This window comes from Canis aureus, chromosome 3 (genome assembly GCF_053574225.1).
Source record: "Canis aureus isolate CA01 chromosome 3, VMU_Caureus_v.1.0, whole genome shotgun sequence".
NCBI lineage: Eukaryota > Metazoa > Chordata > Mammalia > Carnivora > Canidae > Canis > Canis aureus.
Window position 1 is genome coordinate 21974974 of NC_135613.1, and position 16061 is coordinate 21991034.

Here is a 16061-nt window from a genome sequence, read left to right on the forward strand (position 1 = left end):
CCCGGTCAGACAGCAGAGGTGACGCCGAGTGCGCGGCCTCCTGTCATCCCCCAGCTGCCCGCGCGCCCCGACTGGCTCCTGCCGCGCGTCTCCAGTTAATGAGGGCGGTCACAGCCCTCCCGCCGCCGCGCGTGAGCCGGGTCCGGGTGCCTGCGCGCTAATTGTGGGTGCGTGGTCGGGGATCGATCGCCTGCTCGGCTGGCGAGGGACATCCGACCCCCAGGGGATCAGGCTGCTAATTGCCGATGGCCTCCTGCTCTAGTGCACCTGGGTCCCCAGCTCCCCCACCCCTCGCCCCCTGGTGATTAGAAACGAGGTTAATCCGGGAGAAGCTAGCTCGTAGCGTGAGGGGGGGCCTCTTCCAGCAGCTGGCAGGGTGGTCTGATGGGAAGAGTGGCCCAAGTGGCCTGGAGACCCTGTGCCCCAGCCTGGTACCGTCAGGTGCTCCTGCTGCGAGCTGTGCTGCCCCCCACCCCCCCCCCCCCCGCCCCATTCCATTTGGCCTTTGACCCCAGCTTTTCCTCCAGGCTCTTCGTGGCCTCTGCCTTGACCGCAGCTGCTCTTGGCCTGTGTGTGTTTTCCTTCCTTCCTTCCTTCCTTCCTTCCTGTTTTTGCTCCAGAGCACAGATATCCGCCCTCCCCACCCCCACGGGCAGAGGATTCACAAGGTCTCCCGGGGTGTAGGCCTGGTGGCCGAGCGTGGGGCTGCGTGGGAGATGAGCTGTGAGTGCAGGAGACACAACACCCCTCGCGGAGCCGAGGGGTGTGGGTGTGTGTGGTTAGGGAGGGCAGCCGGCTCCAGGTAGGAGTGGGTTCCTGCTGCCACGTGGATGCAACATAAAACCACATGGGGCGCGCAGCAGCCAATGCAGAAGGTCCCGTGTGCTGGGATGGTTCATAGGAACCACGCAGAGTAGGCACATCCTTGGAGACCATGCAAATTGAGGGGTGGGGGCCGAGGGGCCCGGGCTTCCTTTCCTGGGGGATGGCCACCCTGCTGTGAATGCGCCGGGACCCTTGAACCCACACTTGAAATGGGGGCATTCTCCGGTGTGGGGATCACCTCCGTAAAGCCACTGCCACCCAGAAAGAAGAGCAGTAGAGCTTCCATGAAGTTCTCATTTAAGGAAAAGATTCCCTATTTAGGTTTGTTTTTTTCAAGAATGCAAGTGGAACTTTTCATCAAGATCTAAATAACCTACAGCAAAGCTCACAGGTCATCGGTGTCCAGTGGGACAGCTTCTCAGAGTGACCCCCCTGTGTCAGGAAACCGCCCCCTGCTCTCCCTCTGTGCCTCGGCGGGTGGGACCGTCTGCATTCCGACCTGTCTGCATTAGCCGTCTGTCCTCGCTTGGTGGTGTTTGTGTGACCCGCTGGCGTGGCCGCGACGCGTGCTGCTTCCTGCCCCCGTGGAGGGAGGCGGGGCGGTCCCTCCAGCCCGAGCATGGGCCCTGTGTCCAGCCCCCTCGCCATGTCTGGTGGGCGTCAGCCCTGCTTTGCTGGGTGCGTGCCCCGGTATGGGGCTGCCGGGCCAGGTGGGCAGATGGCCTTGAGAAGATGCAGCCACTTTTGCAGAGTTGCACAAGCCTGGGTGAGGATCCAGGACTAGCCACCCAGATCTCTCTCCATCTCTCCAGCAGCCGCCCACCAGCCCCCGAGGGCCATTCTGGAACCTCAGGGAGGTCACTTTCCAGCCGGGCGGCTCTGCCCTCAGGACTGGCTAGATCTGCCTGTGACACATCCCCACCTCCATCCCTGTGGCCGTCCTGAAACCGGTTTTGGGTGCTGGACGCAAAGGTCACCGCCTTGGCCAGACGTAGCTTGTTTCAAAACCTCAGGCTGTCCCCGCTGGGAAGGGAAGGTGGCCAGCGTTGTGCGCTGTTAGCTCTCCCCTGGTGGTGGTGACATCTGACTAGGAGATTCAGACCTCACCCAAGCTCGCGGGCAGCAGAGCCAGGCTTGGTCTGGCCAACTTGGGGTTGCAGGATCCTTGGGGTGGGGGCTGTGGTTGCTGCTTCATCTGGGGAATCGGGGGTCACGGTTCAGGCCAGCAGCCCTCAGGAAGCTCCTCGTTTGCCTCCCTGGCCAAGCACGGACAGGTGGATCCAGGAGTGAGGGACATCTGGCCTCCGTGCTGTACTTGATATTGCTGAGCAGAACATGCTGCTGGGCGGCTCTGGCGCTTGGCCTGTGGGGTTAGGACTGGGTGCCCCCTCATGGGGCTGCCTTGTACAGTTGTACATGTCGGGTACAAGGCTAGGGAGTCATGTTGAAGAGTCCTGGACAAGAGCAACTTGCTCAGGGCAAGGCTCTGTCCTGATGTCGCTGGGGCCTCTATGTCCAGCCGCTCTCCTTCCTCGCTGCCCTGCTGAGGCCACGCTTGGCTGGCCAGGGCCTCGGGGACAGGAAGATAGATCCACTGCAGTGACGCCTTGGCAGTCGGGAGGCTGTCAGCGCCCGCCCGTGAGCCATAGGCTGCCCTGACCACCCACCCCCAACACAAAGGTTCCATTTGGTAACGTGAGCATGGCACATGAGGTGGTGTGAAGACACAGTGGGGGTCCCACGACCCCGGGAACAAGGCAGGGTTGGAGCAAACTCCAGCAGGATGCCTGAACGCCGATGGGATTCTCCTTCTGAGAGGGGGTGTCTCTGCTGACCTGCTTCCCACCCTCCTACCCAGGCCGGGCTCTTGCAAACAAGAGGTGCCCACGGGGACCTTCAAAAGGGTCAGTGTTTGCCCTTTGAGTCCAAGAGCAAGATGGGGCATGTCCCAGGTCACCTCTTGTCAGCAGTGGCCTCCTTATTCTGCTCAGCCTGAACCCCTCTGTCTCCCCCACCCCACCCCCAGCGATGGGTGAGTGTGTACCCCTCCACGCGGCCCCAGAGGCTCTCATGCTTTCAGATGGAGTGGGGTCCTCCTGGGATCTGTGACAGGGACTTGGGCGGCGTGAGCCAGTGTCCATGGACTGCCACTCTGTGGGCATGTGTGGGGCTCGTTCCCCGCAGAGTGCGGGGTGGATGTGTGTGCGCCGTGGACGTCACTGGGCCCTGGCTGGGCCCTGCCTGTGCTCCAGCTGCCCCTCAGCAAGGCGGGTGCCTGCTGGAGGACACGGCCTGGGGAGCAGGACGCACCTGAACAGGATTCCCACCTTGCTCACACTCCACCCCTCCACTCAGCACCGTCGCAGGGGGAGCAGCCATTGACCTAAGCAGCTGGCCCGCCTGGCTGCACCCCTGAGCCTCCTGCCCTGGGACCCCGGGGTGCTTTTCCTCTCAGCCGTGTCCACCCCGCATCCACGCCCTGCCTCCCCGCCCCCCCAGCCAGCTCTGTCCCCTCCACACCACCTCCAAGGGGACAGTGGGTTGTCCTCCAGGAGTGACGCTGGGCTATGCTGGGGTGATGGTAGTGATCTGGAGTCAGGTAGTGGGGGTTGCACGACTCTGAATGTACTAGAAACCAGTGACCTTTATGCTTTAAATGGTGAATTAGATCTTCTCAATTTTTAAAACTTAAGAATAGATTGCAGTTGATACCTAAGAAAAAATGATGAGTCTTCCGTGGCCACTTTTCCATGTCCAGGAACCCCCGCCCCTGCCAGGCCCACGCAATGTGCTGGCCACCAGGGCACCGTCTTCGCACCTTTCCCTGTGACCTCTCCATCCGCAAGCACACGGAGGGCCTGGGGCCCTGTTGGGAGCCTGTGGGTCTTGCCCCCACCCTCTGCTCCAGCCTCACGTTGGGGGAGCGTCTTGTTGGTGTGTCGAGCAGGTTCCACCCAGCCTGGGGTGTGGGAGGCGGCCCCCACCTGCACTGTAAGCATGCCCACTCTGCTGGGGCTGGTGTCTCCATCCGCATCCAGCAGGATGGTTCCCCCTTCCTGCCCACCCTGCTTGCGCCCCTGGCTCTCTGCCCTCCTTTGGGGCTTGGGGCTAGGGTGACCGGCCCTGGGAGCTGGAGTGCCCGGGACCTTGTGCCCCTGCTGGGCCCACGGGCCGAGCATGACCCCTGCTCATGCTACCTATCCTTTCTCCCACAGGGTCTTCACTCAGCAGCGAATCGTCCCCCGTGTCCTCGCCGGCCACCAACCACAGCTCCCCCGCCAGCACGCCCAAGCGTGTGCCCATGGGCCCTATCATCGTCCCCCCTGGGGGCCACAGTGTGCCCAGCACGCCCCCTGTGGTGACCATCGCCCCGACCAAGACCGTCAATGGCGTCTGGAGGAGCGAGAGCCGGCAGGTGAGTTGCTGGGGTCCCAGGTGCTGGGAAGGACAACACCTGGGGGTGAAACCCCTCACCGCGACTCACTCTTGTGAGCCTGTCTCCTCTGAAGAGCAGGACAACAGCACACTCACCTGGATGGTCTGGTGTGTGTTGGAGGAAAATCCGAGGATGTCGGTCAGGTGGCTACAGTCAGGCCAGGGACCAGGGGTTCAAAGGACACGTTGATGCTTTGTGTCTCTGGAGGCCGGGAGTCCGAGCCCTCCGCCGTGGGCAGGCCTGCTTCCCCCTGGGCCTTTCTCCTGGGCCCGCGGGCGCCGCCTTCTCCCTGTGTCCTCGCACAGACCTCCCTCTGTGCCTCTGCATCCTGATCTCCTTTCTCGATGACACTGGTCCTGTTGGATCAGGGCCGACCTTACCTCGAAAAAGGCCCTCCAACTTGAGAATCTTGGTGGGACACAGCTCGGCCCCGTAGGCCTGTGTGAGGTGCTTAAAATGGTGTTTGCACGTCATGGCTGTGATCACCCACCGCCCCGACAAGGATCCAAGTAGGGAAGATGCCCGTGCGCAGATTCATGTGCCCTGATTTCCCGTTTCCGTCTTAACTTCCAGATGTCCCACCCCCGTACTCTGGGGGCTCCCTGCACGGCTACCTGGCAGGTGGGAGGGGGCTGCCCCGCAAAGGGTCCTGGGAGCGCTCCTTTGTCGCCTGCCCCGCCTGACCGCCCTCCCCACCTCCACCCCTCCAACACCTGGGTGTTCCCAGCAGGGGCTGCGGGGAGGGGGGCAATGGCCGTCTTTCCCTTCTGGGTTCCCAGTGGGGTGGCCATACTCCGAAATACTAATTAAACCAGAAGGAAAATGGAAGTGGAGAGTCCGGTGGGCACCAGGGCCACTCATACCCGTCATCATGGGGGATCTGTGTTTTCTCTGCCCTGGGGCTCGGGGACAGCCAGCCTCTGTCCACAGAGGAGGGGCTGGCCCTCGGGGAGGCCCTGGCACACAGTGAGGATCCCTGAATTCTAGATATAGCTGTAGGCTGGGTGTGGCCCTGTGCGCATCTCGACGCTGCTGTCTTGACTCTTGGCTCTGTTCTGTCTGCAGTTTGGGGGTGAGAGAGCCTGGGTAGGGCCTGGCGGGCAGGTGCCAGCCAGAGGGGTTTGGAGACCCCCGAGCTGACCTTGGTTTGACGGAGATGAGTGGTCTTCACCAGCATCTCCTGCCTCCAGGGGGGCTCCTTGCCTCTTACTGTCAGCCACCTGGCGACCCGCCTTGACCTCAGGGCCCCAGCACCCTGCCTCCCTCGGCCCCGGGTGGTCCCTGGGTCCTGCTGGCCGTGTCCTGCTCAGCGCTGGCTGGTGACAGCCTCCCACCGCCGTGGCCCACAGCGTCCCCTTTGCCTGCCCCGGAGGGGCTTCCCTCCCACCCTGTCGGCCCGGACTAGAGGAAGCCTCCCGAGTATTCCCCTCCGAGGGTCCTGCCTGCCTCAGGAACGTTTAGTAACCCCAGAGAAAGGGCCGTGATAGATCTGCTGCAGCCATTTACCGCCGCGTCGCTTAATGAAACACTAATGCCACCAGGGAGGGCGGCGGGAAGGGAACTGGATTAGCAGATGATGTATGGCTCATCAGCTCCGCACAAAGGCTCAGTGGAGAATGTAATCCTTCTGGGGAGGGGCTGGAGGGGGGGCATCCCGCCAGGTGGGGAGTCGTGGGGGCGGGGCTCTGGGCCCGTCAGTCACCAGGGTCGCCAGGGTCCCGTTTCCCAGGTAGTGGGGGCTGCGAAAGCCGGCTGGAATGAGAAATGGTCTATTTTAGAGCTAACAGGGCATGTCCTGCCTGCCTGACTGGAACCCTCTCTAATCACCAGAGAATGAAGGATTTCCCTCCCTCCCTGCCTCCCAGCCTCCCCCTCGTCCTCCCTTCATCTGTACAGCTGTGCCTGCAGCCGCAGCTCAGAAATAAAAGCTGCCCCCAGATGCTCCTTGACGCTCGCCTGTCTGCCGGAACGGCAGTGGGGAGCCCGGCCCGCTCTTGGGGTGCCCCGGGGTGGCCCGGCTTGGGGGCTGCTGCCTGGGCCCGCCCCAGCCCCTCTCTGCCGGGCAGCGTCTGTGCGCCCCCGGGGGGGCCGGCCTCGCTCCCAGGTGCCCGTCGCGGGCTTGGCAGGGCTTGGCAGGGCTCCAGCCGGACCGGAGGCGCGCGGGTCCAGCCCGCAGAGCCCCCTGCCTGCCCGCCGGCCCCTCCCCCCGGCTCTCCAGCGCCTTGTTTATCCTCCGCCGCCGGCGGGAAGGTGCCATCTGGCCCGGCCGCCTTCCAGCAGGGCTTTGTCTCCCCTGTCCACTCAGGGGACAAGGGGCTTCTGGGGACGGTGCGCTCAGGGCCCCTCCCACGTGGCCGGGGCAGCCCGGGGTGCGAGGCTTTGCTCTTTGATTCCGTGAACGGCGCCCGAGGCACGTGGGAGCAGGTGGCGGCCTGGTCTGCTGAGCGCGGTCTGGGGCTTGTCCCCAGTGCCCTTGGGTCGACGACTCCCTCCAGGGATTCTGCTGTCCTGGGTTGATGGTCCAGCCCCTTGGCTACCATCTCCATCCTGCCCTGGCAGCTGGTGAGCTTTGCACGCCCACTGCCGCGTCCCCATCCAGAGGGTGTGGCCCGTCCAGCCTGTCCCAGGCCACAGGCACGGGGCCTTCCCTACCCCACAGCGGCCCCGGTGAGGAACAGAGCACTACAGCAGGTTGGTGTAGGGCACCCGTGCAAGCCCGGCCCTGTGCCAGGTGGCAGGCGACAGGCGTGTGGGAGGACCCAGCAAGCCCTGACCTGCAAACAGCCGCCGAGACGCTAGTGTGGGCGGGAGATGTGCGGGCCCTTCACCCTGCATCCCCTTTATGTCCATGCATCTGTCCCTGTCGCACTAGGAGCTGATGCTGTGATTGGCACCCTTGGCAGGTGGGGAAACTGAGGCACAGGACAGTGATGGGTGTCCTAGGGTCTGTAGGACCAGATGGGAGCTGTGTCCACACTAAGGCTAGGCAGGAGCCCATCCTGCTGTCCCCACAGCCATCTGTAGGACCTGTGGCCAGGTGTGGGCCCTATATGGAAGTCTCTGGATTGCTGGGAGATGGGAGCTCTCATCTGCTCACTCTGACCCAGGCTGTTGCTGTGCGTGCCCGTGTCTCCTTGATACCTGCCACGTGAACGCCCCTTCGGGGAAGGGCAAGTCAGAGTTCGTGAACCTGCAAGGACCCACTGTGAGCAGGGCGGCCATGCCAGCGTGCAGGCAGGAACAGATGTTGCTGCTCATTAAAAATTCCAATCAGCGGCTTGTCTCCTTCAATTAATTATCACGGATGTGTCTTCTGGAAGGCCAGAGAGGGCGCGGTGGTGGCCTGGCACAGTCCAGGCCCTCCTCTACTGCCTGCCCCGCCTCGTCCACGGGCTGGCAGTGGCTGCTGGGGGTTGGGGGGGTGCGATTAGAGTGCGCAGCCCAGTGATAAACTGGGGGCTCTGCAGCTTGCACCCCCGACTGTACCAGAGAACAGAGAACCTCAGCCATGGCCGAGCCAGGACTGGGGGGTATCTCCTCCGGGGACGGGGCTCAGCCTCTGTGTGTCCAGCGATCGTTCTTAGACGTGTTCTCCAGTTTTTGCCTTGTTGAGGAGACGTGGTCCAAGCGTTGTGGTTCCCCCCTTTTTTCTAAGATTTTATTTATTTATTCATGAGAGACAGAGAGAAGCAGAGACACAGGCAGAGGGAGAAGCAGGCTCCAGGCAGGGAGCCCGATACAGGACTCAATCCCAGGATCCTGGGATCACACCCCAAGCCAAAGGCAGACACTCAACCAGTGAGCCACCTAGGGCCCCCCACCCCCCGCCCGCTTGTTTTCAAGGTGTCCTGCTTGTTTGGTGGCACAGGGGAACTACCGTGGATTTGGGTGGACATGCTGGGCTGTGACCCCCATGACTGCCACCTGCTGTCTCCCGATCCCCGTTTGCTGCCTGCTGGGGGTGGGCCTGGTGGTCCAGCCAGGTGAAGGAGGGACCTGGCCCAGGAGCTCTCGGGGTCAGGGGAGGCTGCAGCCACCACCTTGGAACCCGTGTGGCCAAGGTCGGACCTGGGCTAGTGGTGACCTCCCTTGGGCTGAGAAGGGCTGTCCCAATGATGGAGCGCCCCCCCCCCAATTTACGTGGCTCCCTTTAGCCATGTAAATGACAGGAGCGCTCACAACTGTGGGTGGTGTGTGCTCTCGGGGCTAGACAGACACTCCTGCCCTGGCCGTGGTAGGGGCTCCTGTTGCTCCCCCCTCTTCCTGTCTTGAGCATCCCCCTTCTCTGGTTTCCCAGGGTCTGCCTCCCCACCAGGTCCCTCTGTATGTCCGGGAGTCTGGGGTCAGCAGGGCCACGGCCCACCCCCAGTGTGTACAGAGGTGTCCCCAGACAGGTCTGACCAGTTGGGTGCCACAGCTGCCTACTGTGGCTGGTGCCAGGGCTACCCCAGGGGCTGGCAGGGGGGTTAGGCTGGCGTGTTCAGCCTGGGGGCAGTGCCAGCTTCTCGGCTGTGACTCTCTGTGGGCGCCAGGGGGCCGAGGTATCTGTGACGCGTGCTGGCAGCTGTCAGCACAGCTGACGCTTCAGCCCCTGGGGGTCGTCTGTGCATGCTTGGTGATCAGCGCGCGGGGCTCTGGCTGGTTCTGCTGCTCCCTGATGCAGAGTAGAGCTCACTTTCTGGGGTTGCTGGAACCACGTCGTCCCTGGGTTTGGGTTCAGAGCTGGCATGGCGCTGTGAGAAACGCACACTGGGAAGACATGGGTGTTGGCGCGAGGTGGGGACTGTGCTGTGTCCCCTTGTGGGCGCTTGTTTCCATGGCCCCGGCAATCAGATGGGTTCCCGTCCTGCCCGGCATGAGAACCTGTGCCCTCCCGTCTCACCACCTCACCATGCTTGCTCCCTCCTGTGCGCACCCCAGGTCTGGGTAGAAACCCTTAAGGAAAGTCCTCCAGAACGGGAGCCTCTCTGAGCCTGGGGAGCCCCGGCCTTGCGTTGTCAGCAGTCTGAGCCGGCTCCTGCCCCGCGGCCCTGTCCTGACCCAGTGCTCTCTGTCCTCCAGCAGGACGCCGGCTCTCGGGGCAGCAGCAGTGGTCGGGAGCGCCTCATCGTGGAGCCCCCGCTGCCCCAGGAGAAGGCAGGGGGCCCAGCCATCCCCTCCCACCTGCTCAGCACCCCCTACCCTTTCGGCATCTCCCCCAGCTCTGTGGTGCAGGACTCACGCTTCCCACCACTCAAGTAAGTCTGCAGATTGGAGGCCGGGGGGTTGGGGGGGTGCACATGTGCTTGGGGTCTGGATCCCGGAGGCTCTAGCGGCAGTGCCCGGCGGTGGGTCTGTACCAGCTGAGCCTGAGAGCTGCCAGATGGTGGCTGAGCCCCGGGCCTGCAGCCCCGTCTGTGCCTGCTGTCCGTTTCCACGGTGAGATGGCGGCTGGCTCTCCGACCCCACCCGAGCCCCTGTTCTGAGCCCTTGGAGCCAGGGGTTCCTCCAGGCCATGGATGGCAGGCCCGAGGAGCAGCCACTGCCCACGTCTTATTTGCAGAGGCCAGGACCTGTCTCTGGAGACCCCTTGTTCTGGCGGCGGCGGGAACAGGGGTGTGTGGGGAGACTGGCCTGTTGCCCAGCCTGGCGCAGGAGCCCTGCTCACCACATCTTTCACTCATCCACGTGTCCTCACCTGCAGCCTCCAGCGGCCCGTGCACCACGTGGTGCCCCCCAGCACGGTCACCGAGGACTACCTGAGGAGCTTCCGGCCTTACCACACCACCGAGGACCTCCGCATGTCCTCCCTGCCTCCCCTTGGCCTGGACCCAGCCGCTGCGGCCGCTGCCTACTACCACCCCAGCTACCTGGCCCCACACCCGTTCCCCCACCCGGCCTTCAGGTGAGCTCTCTGCCCCCCAGTGAGTCCCCGGGGCTGTTGCCCCCATGCCCTCATGCCCTGCACCAGGCTCCATGTCTCAGTGCAGCCACCAGCCTTCCAAGTTGCCAGCAGGGGTTTGCCCCCGGGAGTGCCCCCTTCATCCATGCTGTCCCTCTGCCAGACGCTCCCCCATTTCCTTGTGGGCCTGCTGCTGGCACGGCGCGTCTTCACCTAGTGGAGCCACCCCTTTGCTGCGTAACTGAGACGGCCCGGGGAAGGTGTGTCCCTCATCTCTGCTGGGTGGAGGAGCCTCCCAATTCCTAGCCCGCCCGTCGGTAGAGCGGGCTGCTCCCAGGGGGCCTGCTGCTCGGGCCTGGGAGGGTCCTGGCTGGGCTGCAGCGTGGCAGGCAGTCTCTCAGGGCCTTTGGGGAGACTCCCGGCCTCTGTCCTGTCTGCCGCACTCACGTCAACACTCCTACCTGGCTGGGGAGTCTGTTGAGATGGGCCCGGGCTTTGCCTTCTCTGGCTTTGCTTCTCACCCGGCCCCACCTTCTCTGCACAGGATGGATGACTCCTACTGCTTGTCAGCCCTACGGTCCCCTTTCTACCCCATTCCCACGCCCGGCTCCCTGCCTCCCCTGCACCCGTCGGCTATGCATCTCCACCTCTCCGGGGTCCGCTATCCCCCTGAGCTCTCCCACTCGTCCCTGGCAGCGCTGCACTCAGAGCGGATGTCCAGCCTCAGTGCCGAGAGGTAAGCTGCGTCCTGGGCTGGGGTGTCCCTGCTCCTCCCGCCCTGACAGAGTGCAGCACAGCCCACGTCAGAGCCTGGCTCATGCGTGCTTGGGCTAGTACACGTGTCCTTGGTCTGCGCACCTGCGAGGTGGGCAGTGACAGGTGCTGCAGTTGGAGCTCCTTGCTGGTACCTGGCAGCGCTGTTGTCAGACACCGGCCTCCTGGTGTGAGCTGCTGAGGCTTGGGGAGTTGGGTGGGTGGCTTTTGGTCCGGGGAACTTGGAGTCTCTTGGGGAGTTCATAAAAGCAGAGAGCCCTGCGAACCTGCTGTCGGGGTGCAGGTCACGGTGCCAGTCTCCCCTTGGGGGGGTTTCCTGGTCCCCCCTGCACCAGCACAGCGGTTGTCACCACCTCTTTCCACTCGCCCACAGGCTGCAGCTGGATGAGGAGCTGAGGCGGGAGCGCGAGCGGGAAGCTGACCGCGAGCGGGAGAAGGAGCGTGAGCGAGAGCGGGAGAAGGAGCGCGAGCGGGAGAAGGAGCTGGAACGCGAGCGGGAGAAGGAACGGGAGCGGGAGCTGGAGCGCCAGCGGGAGCAGCGGGCCCGTGAGAAGGAGCTGCTGGCGGCCAAGGCGCTGGAGCCGGCCTTCCTGCCGGTGGCTGAGCTGCACGGGCTGCGGGCCCACGCCCCCGAGGAGCGGGGCAAGCCCTCGGAGCAGCTGACCCCGACCCGAGCAGGTACCGCGTGGCCGGCGACCTGTGGGCAGGCGCGCGCTACAGGGCCCATTTCAGGCTACAAATGTGAGGTCAGGGCTGGGAGCTGGGGAGACGTGCCCGGTGGCCCCCAATAGGAGTACGAGAGATGGAGCTCTCCTCGGGGTGCTGCACGCAGTAGTAAACTGCAGTGAAAGCGTTAGGAAGCGAGGGGTGGGTTTTGAGTGTTCTTTACCTTTGCCTTGAACGTCGGCTGCTTCATTGGGAATATACTTAATCAGCTCTGGGAACGGCTCGCTAACCGGTGTGCGTGGTGGTAGAGAAGTCAGCCTGCCGTTGTGAGCCAGTGCGAGCCCGCTGCGGCACTCCGGTGGGTCCGACTGGGAGCAGTGCCCACCGCCAGCGAGCATCCCCGGAGGTCGTCTGCCCTGGCGAGAGGGGCAGGCGGCAGTGGGAGACAGCGGGGACGTGTGGACCGGCCCGCAGCTCTGAGATCCCGCCGTGGCGGCCTTTCTCTCCCCACAGAGAAGCTGAAGGAGGCGGGCCTGCAAGCACCGAAGCCCGTGCAGCACCCCTTGCATCCCGCGCCCGCCCCCCACCACACCGTGCCCAGCCTCCTCTCCAACCACAGCATCTTCTCGCTGCCGGGCAGCAGCGCCGCCACGGCCCTGCTCATCCAGCGCACCAACGAGGAGGAGAAGTGGCTGGCGCGGCAGCGGCGCCTGCGGCAGGAGAAGGAGGACCGGCAGTCTCAGGTGTCAGAATTCCGGCAACAGGTGCTGGAGCAGCACCTGGACATGGGCCGGCCCCCGGTGCCCACGGAGGCGGAGCACAGGCCGGAGAGCGCCAGGTGGGGCCCGCCGGGTCTGGGCGCACCGGGGAACCCCCGGGTGGGAGAGGGTGTCTTCACACTTGCATTCTCCTGTTGCCAGCCACCATTTGTGGGACACCTTCAGTTGGCCTGCGAGGGAGCACAGACTCTTGAGCAGGGAAAAGAGGCGCTCGGAGATGCCTGTGCTGAAGTGACGGTGCCGGCCAGAGTGGGGGGCCTTCCCTGAGTCCCTGCCAAGTCGTGGCGCCTAGAGGGGATGAGAGAAGCTTTTATTGATGATTACACCAGTTCTTTCTGTCTGCCTCTGCTTTCAAGCCCAAACATTTTTTAATGAGAAACGAGACAGTGTTTAATTTTTATTTAAATAAGAAATTAGGTTTATTGCTATTGCAATAAATAGTACCCATTTCCCAACCCCATCCTGGAACCCCTCGGGAGGCCTTCGTGCCCGTCGTTGGGCCCCTTCCTACATCTAGAGCCCCCCAGCCTCCTCACTCCTACCTGTTGGTCTGGCTGTCATCTAGTGTGCCCTGCCCCACCCTGCATCCCACCAGGGCTCATCAGCCAGAGTTAGCAGAAAGAGCTTGGCCTCGTCTCAGGGACAAGAATTCCAGCCTCAGTTTCCCCAGTTTTGCACAAATGAAGCCGGGTGAGAAGATTTGAGAGTGTCTCTCTAGCTCTAAATGTCTGGATGCCATCAGGGTCACAGACTTTTTCAACGTCCACATGCTCCTTCCCTCTCTTTGCTTCAGCTTTTGGCCGACTGTGCCCTGGGCGCTGCTGGCCTGTTTGGCAGCCCTACCGTCTGCCGTTGAGTAGGGCGGCGGTGGGGATCCGCTTGGCTGATCTGCTGTGACCGGGGGAAATGGCACCCCCGCAGCCGACGGCCTACACTGCCCACCGCGGCCACAGGGAGTGTCCCTCTGCTTCTCTGAGGCTTCTCAGAGGCGAGAAGGTCTCATCTGCCAGTGAGCTGACCTCTGCTCCTCTAACTCCTCACGCCCCAGGGACTGGGAGCCAAAACACCTCGGCACCTCCTGATAAGATCTGGGTGTCCTGACTCCCATGGGAGTCTTCGTCTGCCCAAGGCCTGGGGATCCCAGCACCTTTGTCCCCAGCAGAGGCATCCCCTGCCTCCGGACCTAGCAGCCCCATGCAGCCCTCGGGCACCAGGGCGGCATCGGGCCCCCAGCCGCCTCTCCTGGCCTCCGTGGTCCCCGCAGCAGCTGGCAGCACACTTGGCCTTACAGCAGCGTGAATTTGACATCTGACTGGCCCTTGTGTTCCGAGCTAGAAAACCATTCAGTGCTTGGCTCCAGTGCATGAAATATTTATTCTCCTAACGGGTTTTATTCCTTGGCTGTTTACTTAAGGACACATGGCTTCTTGATATGGTTCCCTTTTGTACTCTGCTGATCAGAGGTGCAGTGGCACGGCGGGGGGTGGGGGGGGTTCTCCCAGCCTGCATTTGGGAGTAACTTGGTGGCTACGGTTCAGTGTCCCGCCTCCTTGGCTGGGTGGGGAGAGCTCTGGAAGCCTGCTGTGATAGAGGCAGAGCATCTTACCCGATAGAAGGTCCCCTCCGGTTCCCGCCCTGCCTGAGTGTAGGGGTGCCGTGCTCCAGCAAGTGGCTTGGCTCCATGGAGACCCTTTGGGTGTAGCTGCCGCTTTGGGGCCATGTGGGGTTGCTGCCGTTCTGATGGGGACCACTGCAGTTTGGCAACAGCACAGATCCACCCTAGCTGTGAGGATCACCCTGAAAGCAGGTCTCCCCTGCCCCACTGGGCTGGGGCAGACTCCCGGGAGAGAGAAGGCGGCCCCCCTGAAGGCCGGCCTGCCTTCTGCATCTGTCCACTGCCTGGCACGTGTGGAGCGGGGGGGCCAGTACGAAGGCCATACTTTTGGCATCAGAGCCGTGTCTTTATTCTCTTCGCAGTGGGTCTCCCCATGGAAAACAAAGGTGAGGGTCTGTCCTTACACAGAGTTCACAGGAATTCAGGAAGTGGTGGAACGGAAGGAGCTATTGGGAGGTCACGGGTGAGAAATGGGAGCAAGCGGGTCTGGCCTGAGGCCGTCTCTGTCCTCAGCAAGCAGTGTCAGCTGTGAGCCTGTGTCCTCTCAAAAGCAGGGCTACACATACCTGCCTCCAGCTGTGTGGAGGGGGAGTGGAGTCCGTGGGTAACAGTCTGTCAAGGGTTCTTAGAGGCGGTGGCCTGGGTGGCTGCCATCTTGACCATGGCCTGCTCTGTTCACTCCCTAGGCCGGGACCGAACCGTCCAGACCCGGGCACCCGAGACCCCCCGCAGCACTTTGGCGGGCCCCCGCCACTCATCTCGCCCAAGCCCCAGCACCACTCTGTGCCCACGGGCCTCTGGAACCCAGTATCCCTGATGGACAGCACTCTGGAGACGCGGCGGGCCCCTGAGAGCCACCCCCTGCACAGCCATCCCGCTCCGTTTGAGTCCAGCCGCCAGGCAGCCGTCCCACTGGTGAAGGTGGAACGGGTCTACTGCCCAGAAAAGGCGGAGGAGGGGCCCCGGAAGCGAGAGGCCACCCCCCTGGACAAGTACCAGCCACCCCCAAGAGAGGCAGGGAACCTGGAGCCACAGGCCTTTCCTCACGGGCCCGGGCCCTTCCTGGCTGAGCTCGAGAAGTCCACCCAGACCATCCTGGGCCAGCAGCGGGCCTCCCTCACCCAGCCCGCCCCCTTTGGGGATCTCACTGGGCCCCTGAAGCCAGGCTCGCCCTACCGGCCTGCAGCCCCACGGGGCCCCGACCCCGCCTACATCTACGATGAGTTCCTGCAGCAACGGCGGAGGCTGGTCAGCAAGCTGGACCTGGAGGAGCGCAGGCGGCGTGAGGCCCAGGAGAAAGGTGTGGTCTCTCTGGGGGCTCTGACCTCCTGGGACCGGGGGGCAGCAGTGCCAGCCCTCCTCCCACTCCTGATTCCTGCTGTGGGCTCAGGGAGCAAGTTCATTGGCTTCTGTGTTGCTACCTGACAACCTCTGCTGGGGAGACAGACTTGGGGCCCCTGCCGGTCCTGCTACAGTGCAAATTGTCCCAAAAAGCCAAATCAAAGCTCTCTGGAAGGATAGTTCCACAGACACGCATGATTAATAAATAATGAACAGAGGCTAATAAGACGATTTTAAATATTAATAGCGCAGCATAACAGAGGAGGAGGCTGTCGAGAGAACAGGCCTGGGCCCAGTGGGGGCTCCTCAGGGGTTGCCATCCTCGGTGGGGGTAGGGCAGGGACAGATCTGGCCCCCTTCCCTCCCTGCTCCTGCAGTGGGAAGGGCGCTGGGGGGGGCGGGACTGTCAGCCAGCAGGTCCAAGGTACCCTTGGCTGTCTCCTACTTGCACACCCTGTCTGACCAGGAGGGGTCAGAGGTTGCTCCAGACCAGTTTTTTTTTTTTGTTTTTTTTTTTGTTTTTTTCCTGCTAGAAACGAGTCCTATTGAAATCAGTCTCTTAGCCAGAAGCTGGGACCAGGGCCAGGTCTTCCCAGGGTTCTTGCTCTAGGCTAGATTTAAGGCCCCAAAAGTATTTTTCTCCGCCACTTGTCTTGTGAGGGAGAATGAGGGAGTGCCCCATCCAGTGCCCTCGGTGCAGGGGTGCTGCTGCTTTCTACGTGAGTTTCTGTGCACATTCTCTGC

The 16061-nt window shown here is 63.0% G+C and overlaps 1 protein-coding gene across 5 annotated transcripts in view; it reads left to right on the forward strand.

Moving 5' to 3' along the window:
• Nucleotides 1-16061, forward strand: part of GSE1 (Gse1 coiled-coil protein) — a 413444-nt gene that overhangs the window by 382949 nt on the left and 14434 nt on the right. For 4 of the 5 annotated variants that reach the window (XM_077891058.1, XM_077891059.1, XM_077891056.1 and 1 more), the window contains 7 exons: nt 4041-4240; nt 9323-9498; nt 9945-10145; nt 10687-10878; nt 11290-11594; nt 12096-12420; nt 14663-15276. In XM_077891058.1, the coding sequence (XP_077747184.1) occupies nt 4041-4240; nt 9323-9498; nt 9945-10145; nt 10687-10878; nt 11290-11594; nt 12096-12420; nt 14663-15276 (2013 nt within the window). The remainder of the gene's footprint in view (nt 1-4040; nt 4241-9322; nt 9499-9944; nt 10146-10686; nt 10879-11289; nt 11595-12095; nt 12421-14662; nt 15277-16061) is intronic. The other variant, XM_077891057.1, reaches the window with a different exon arrangement.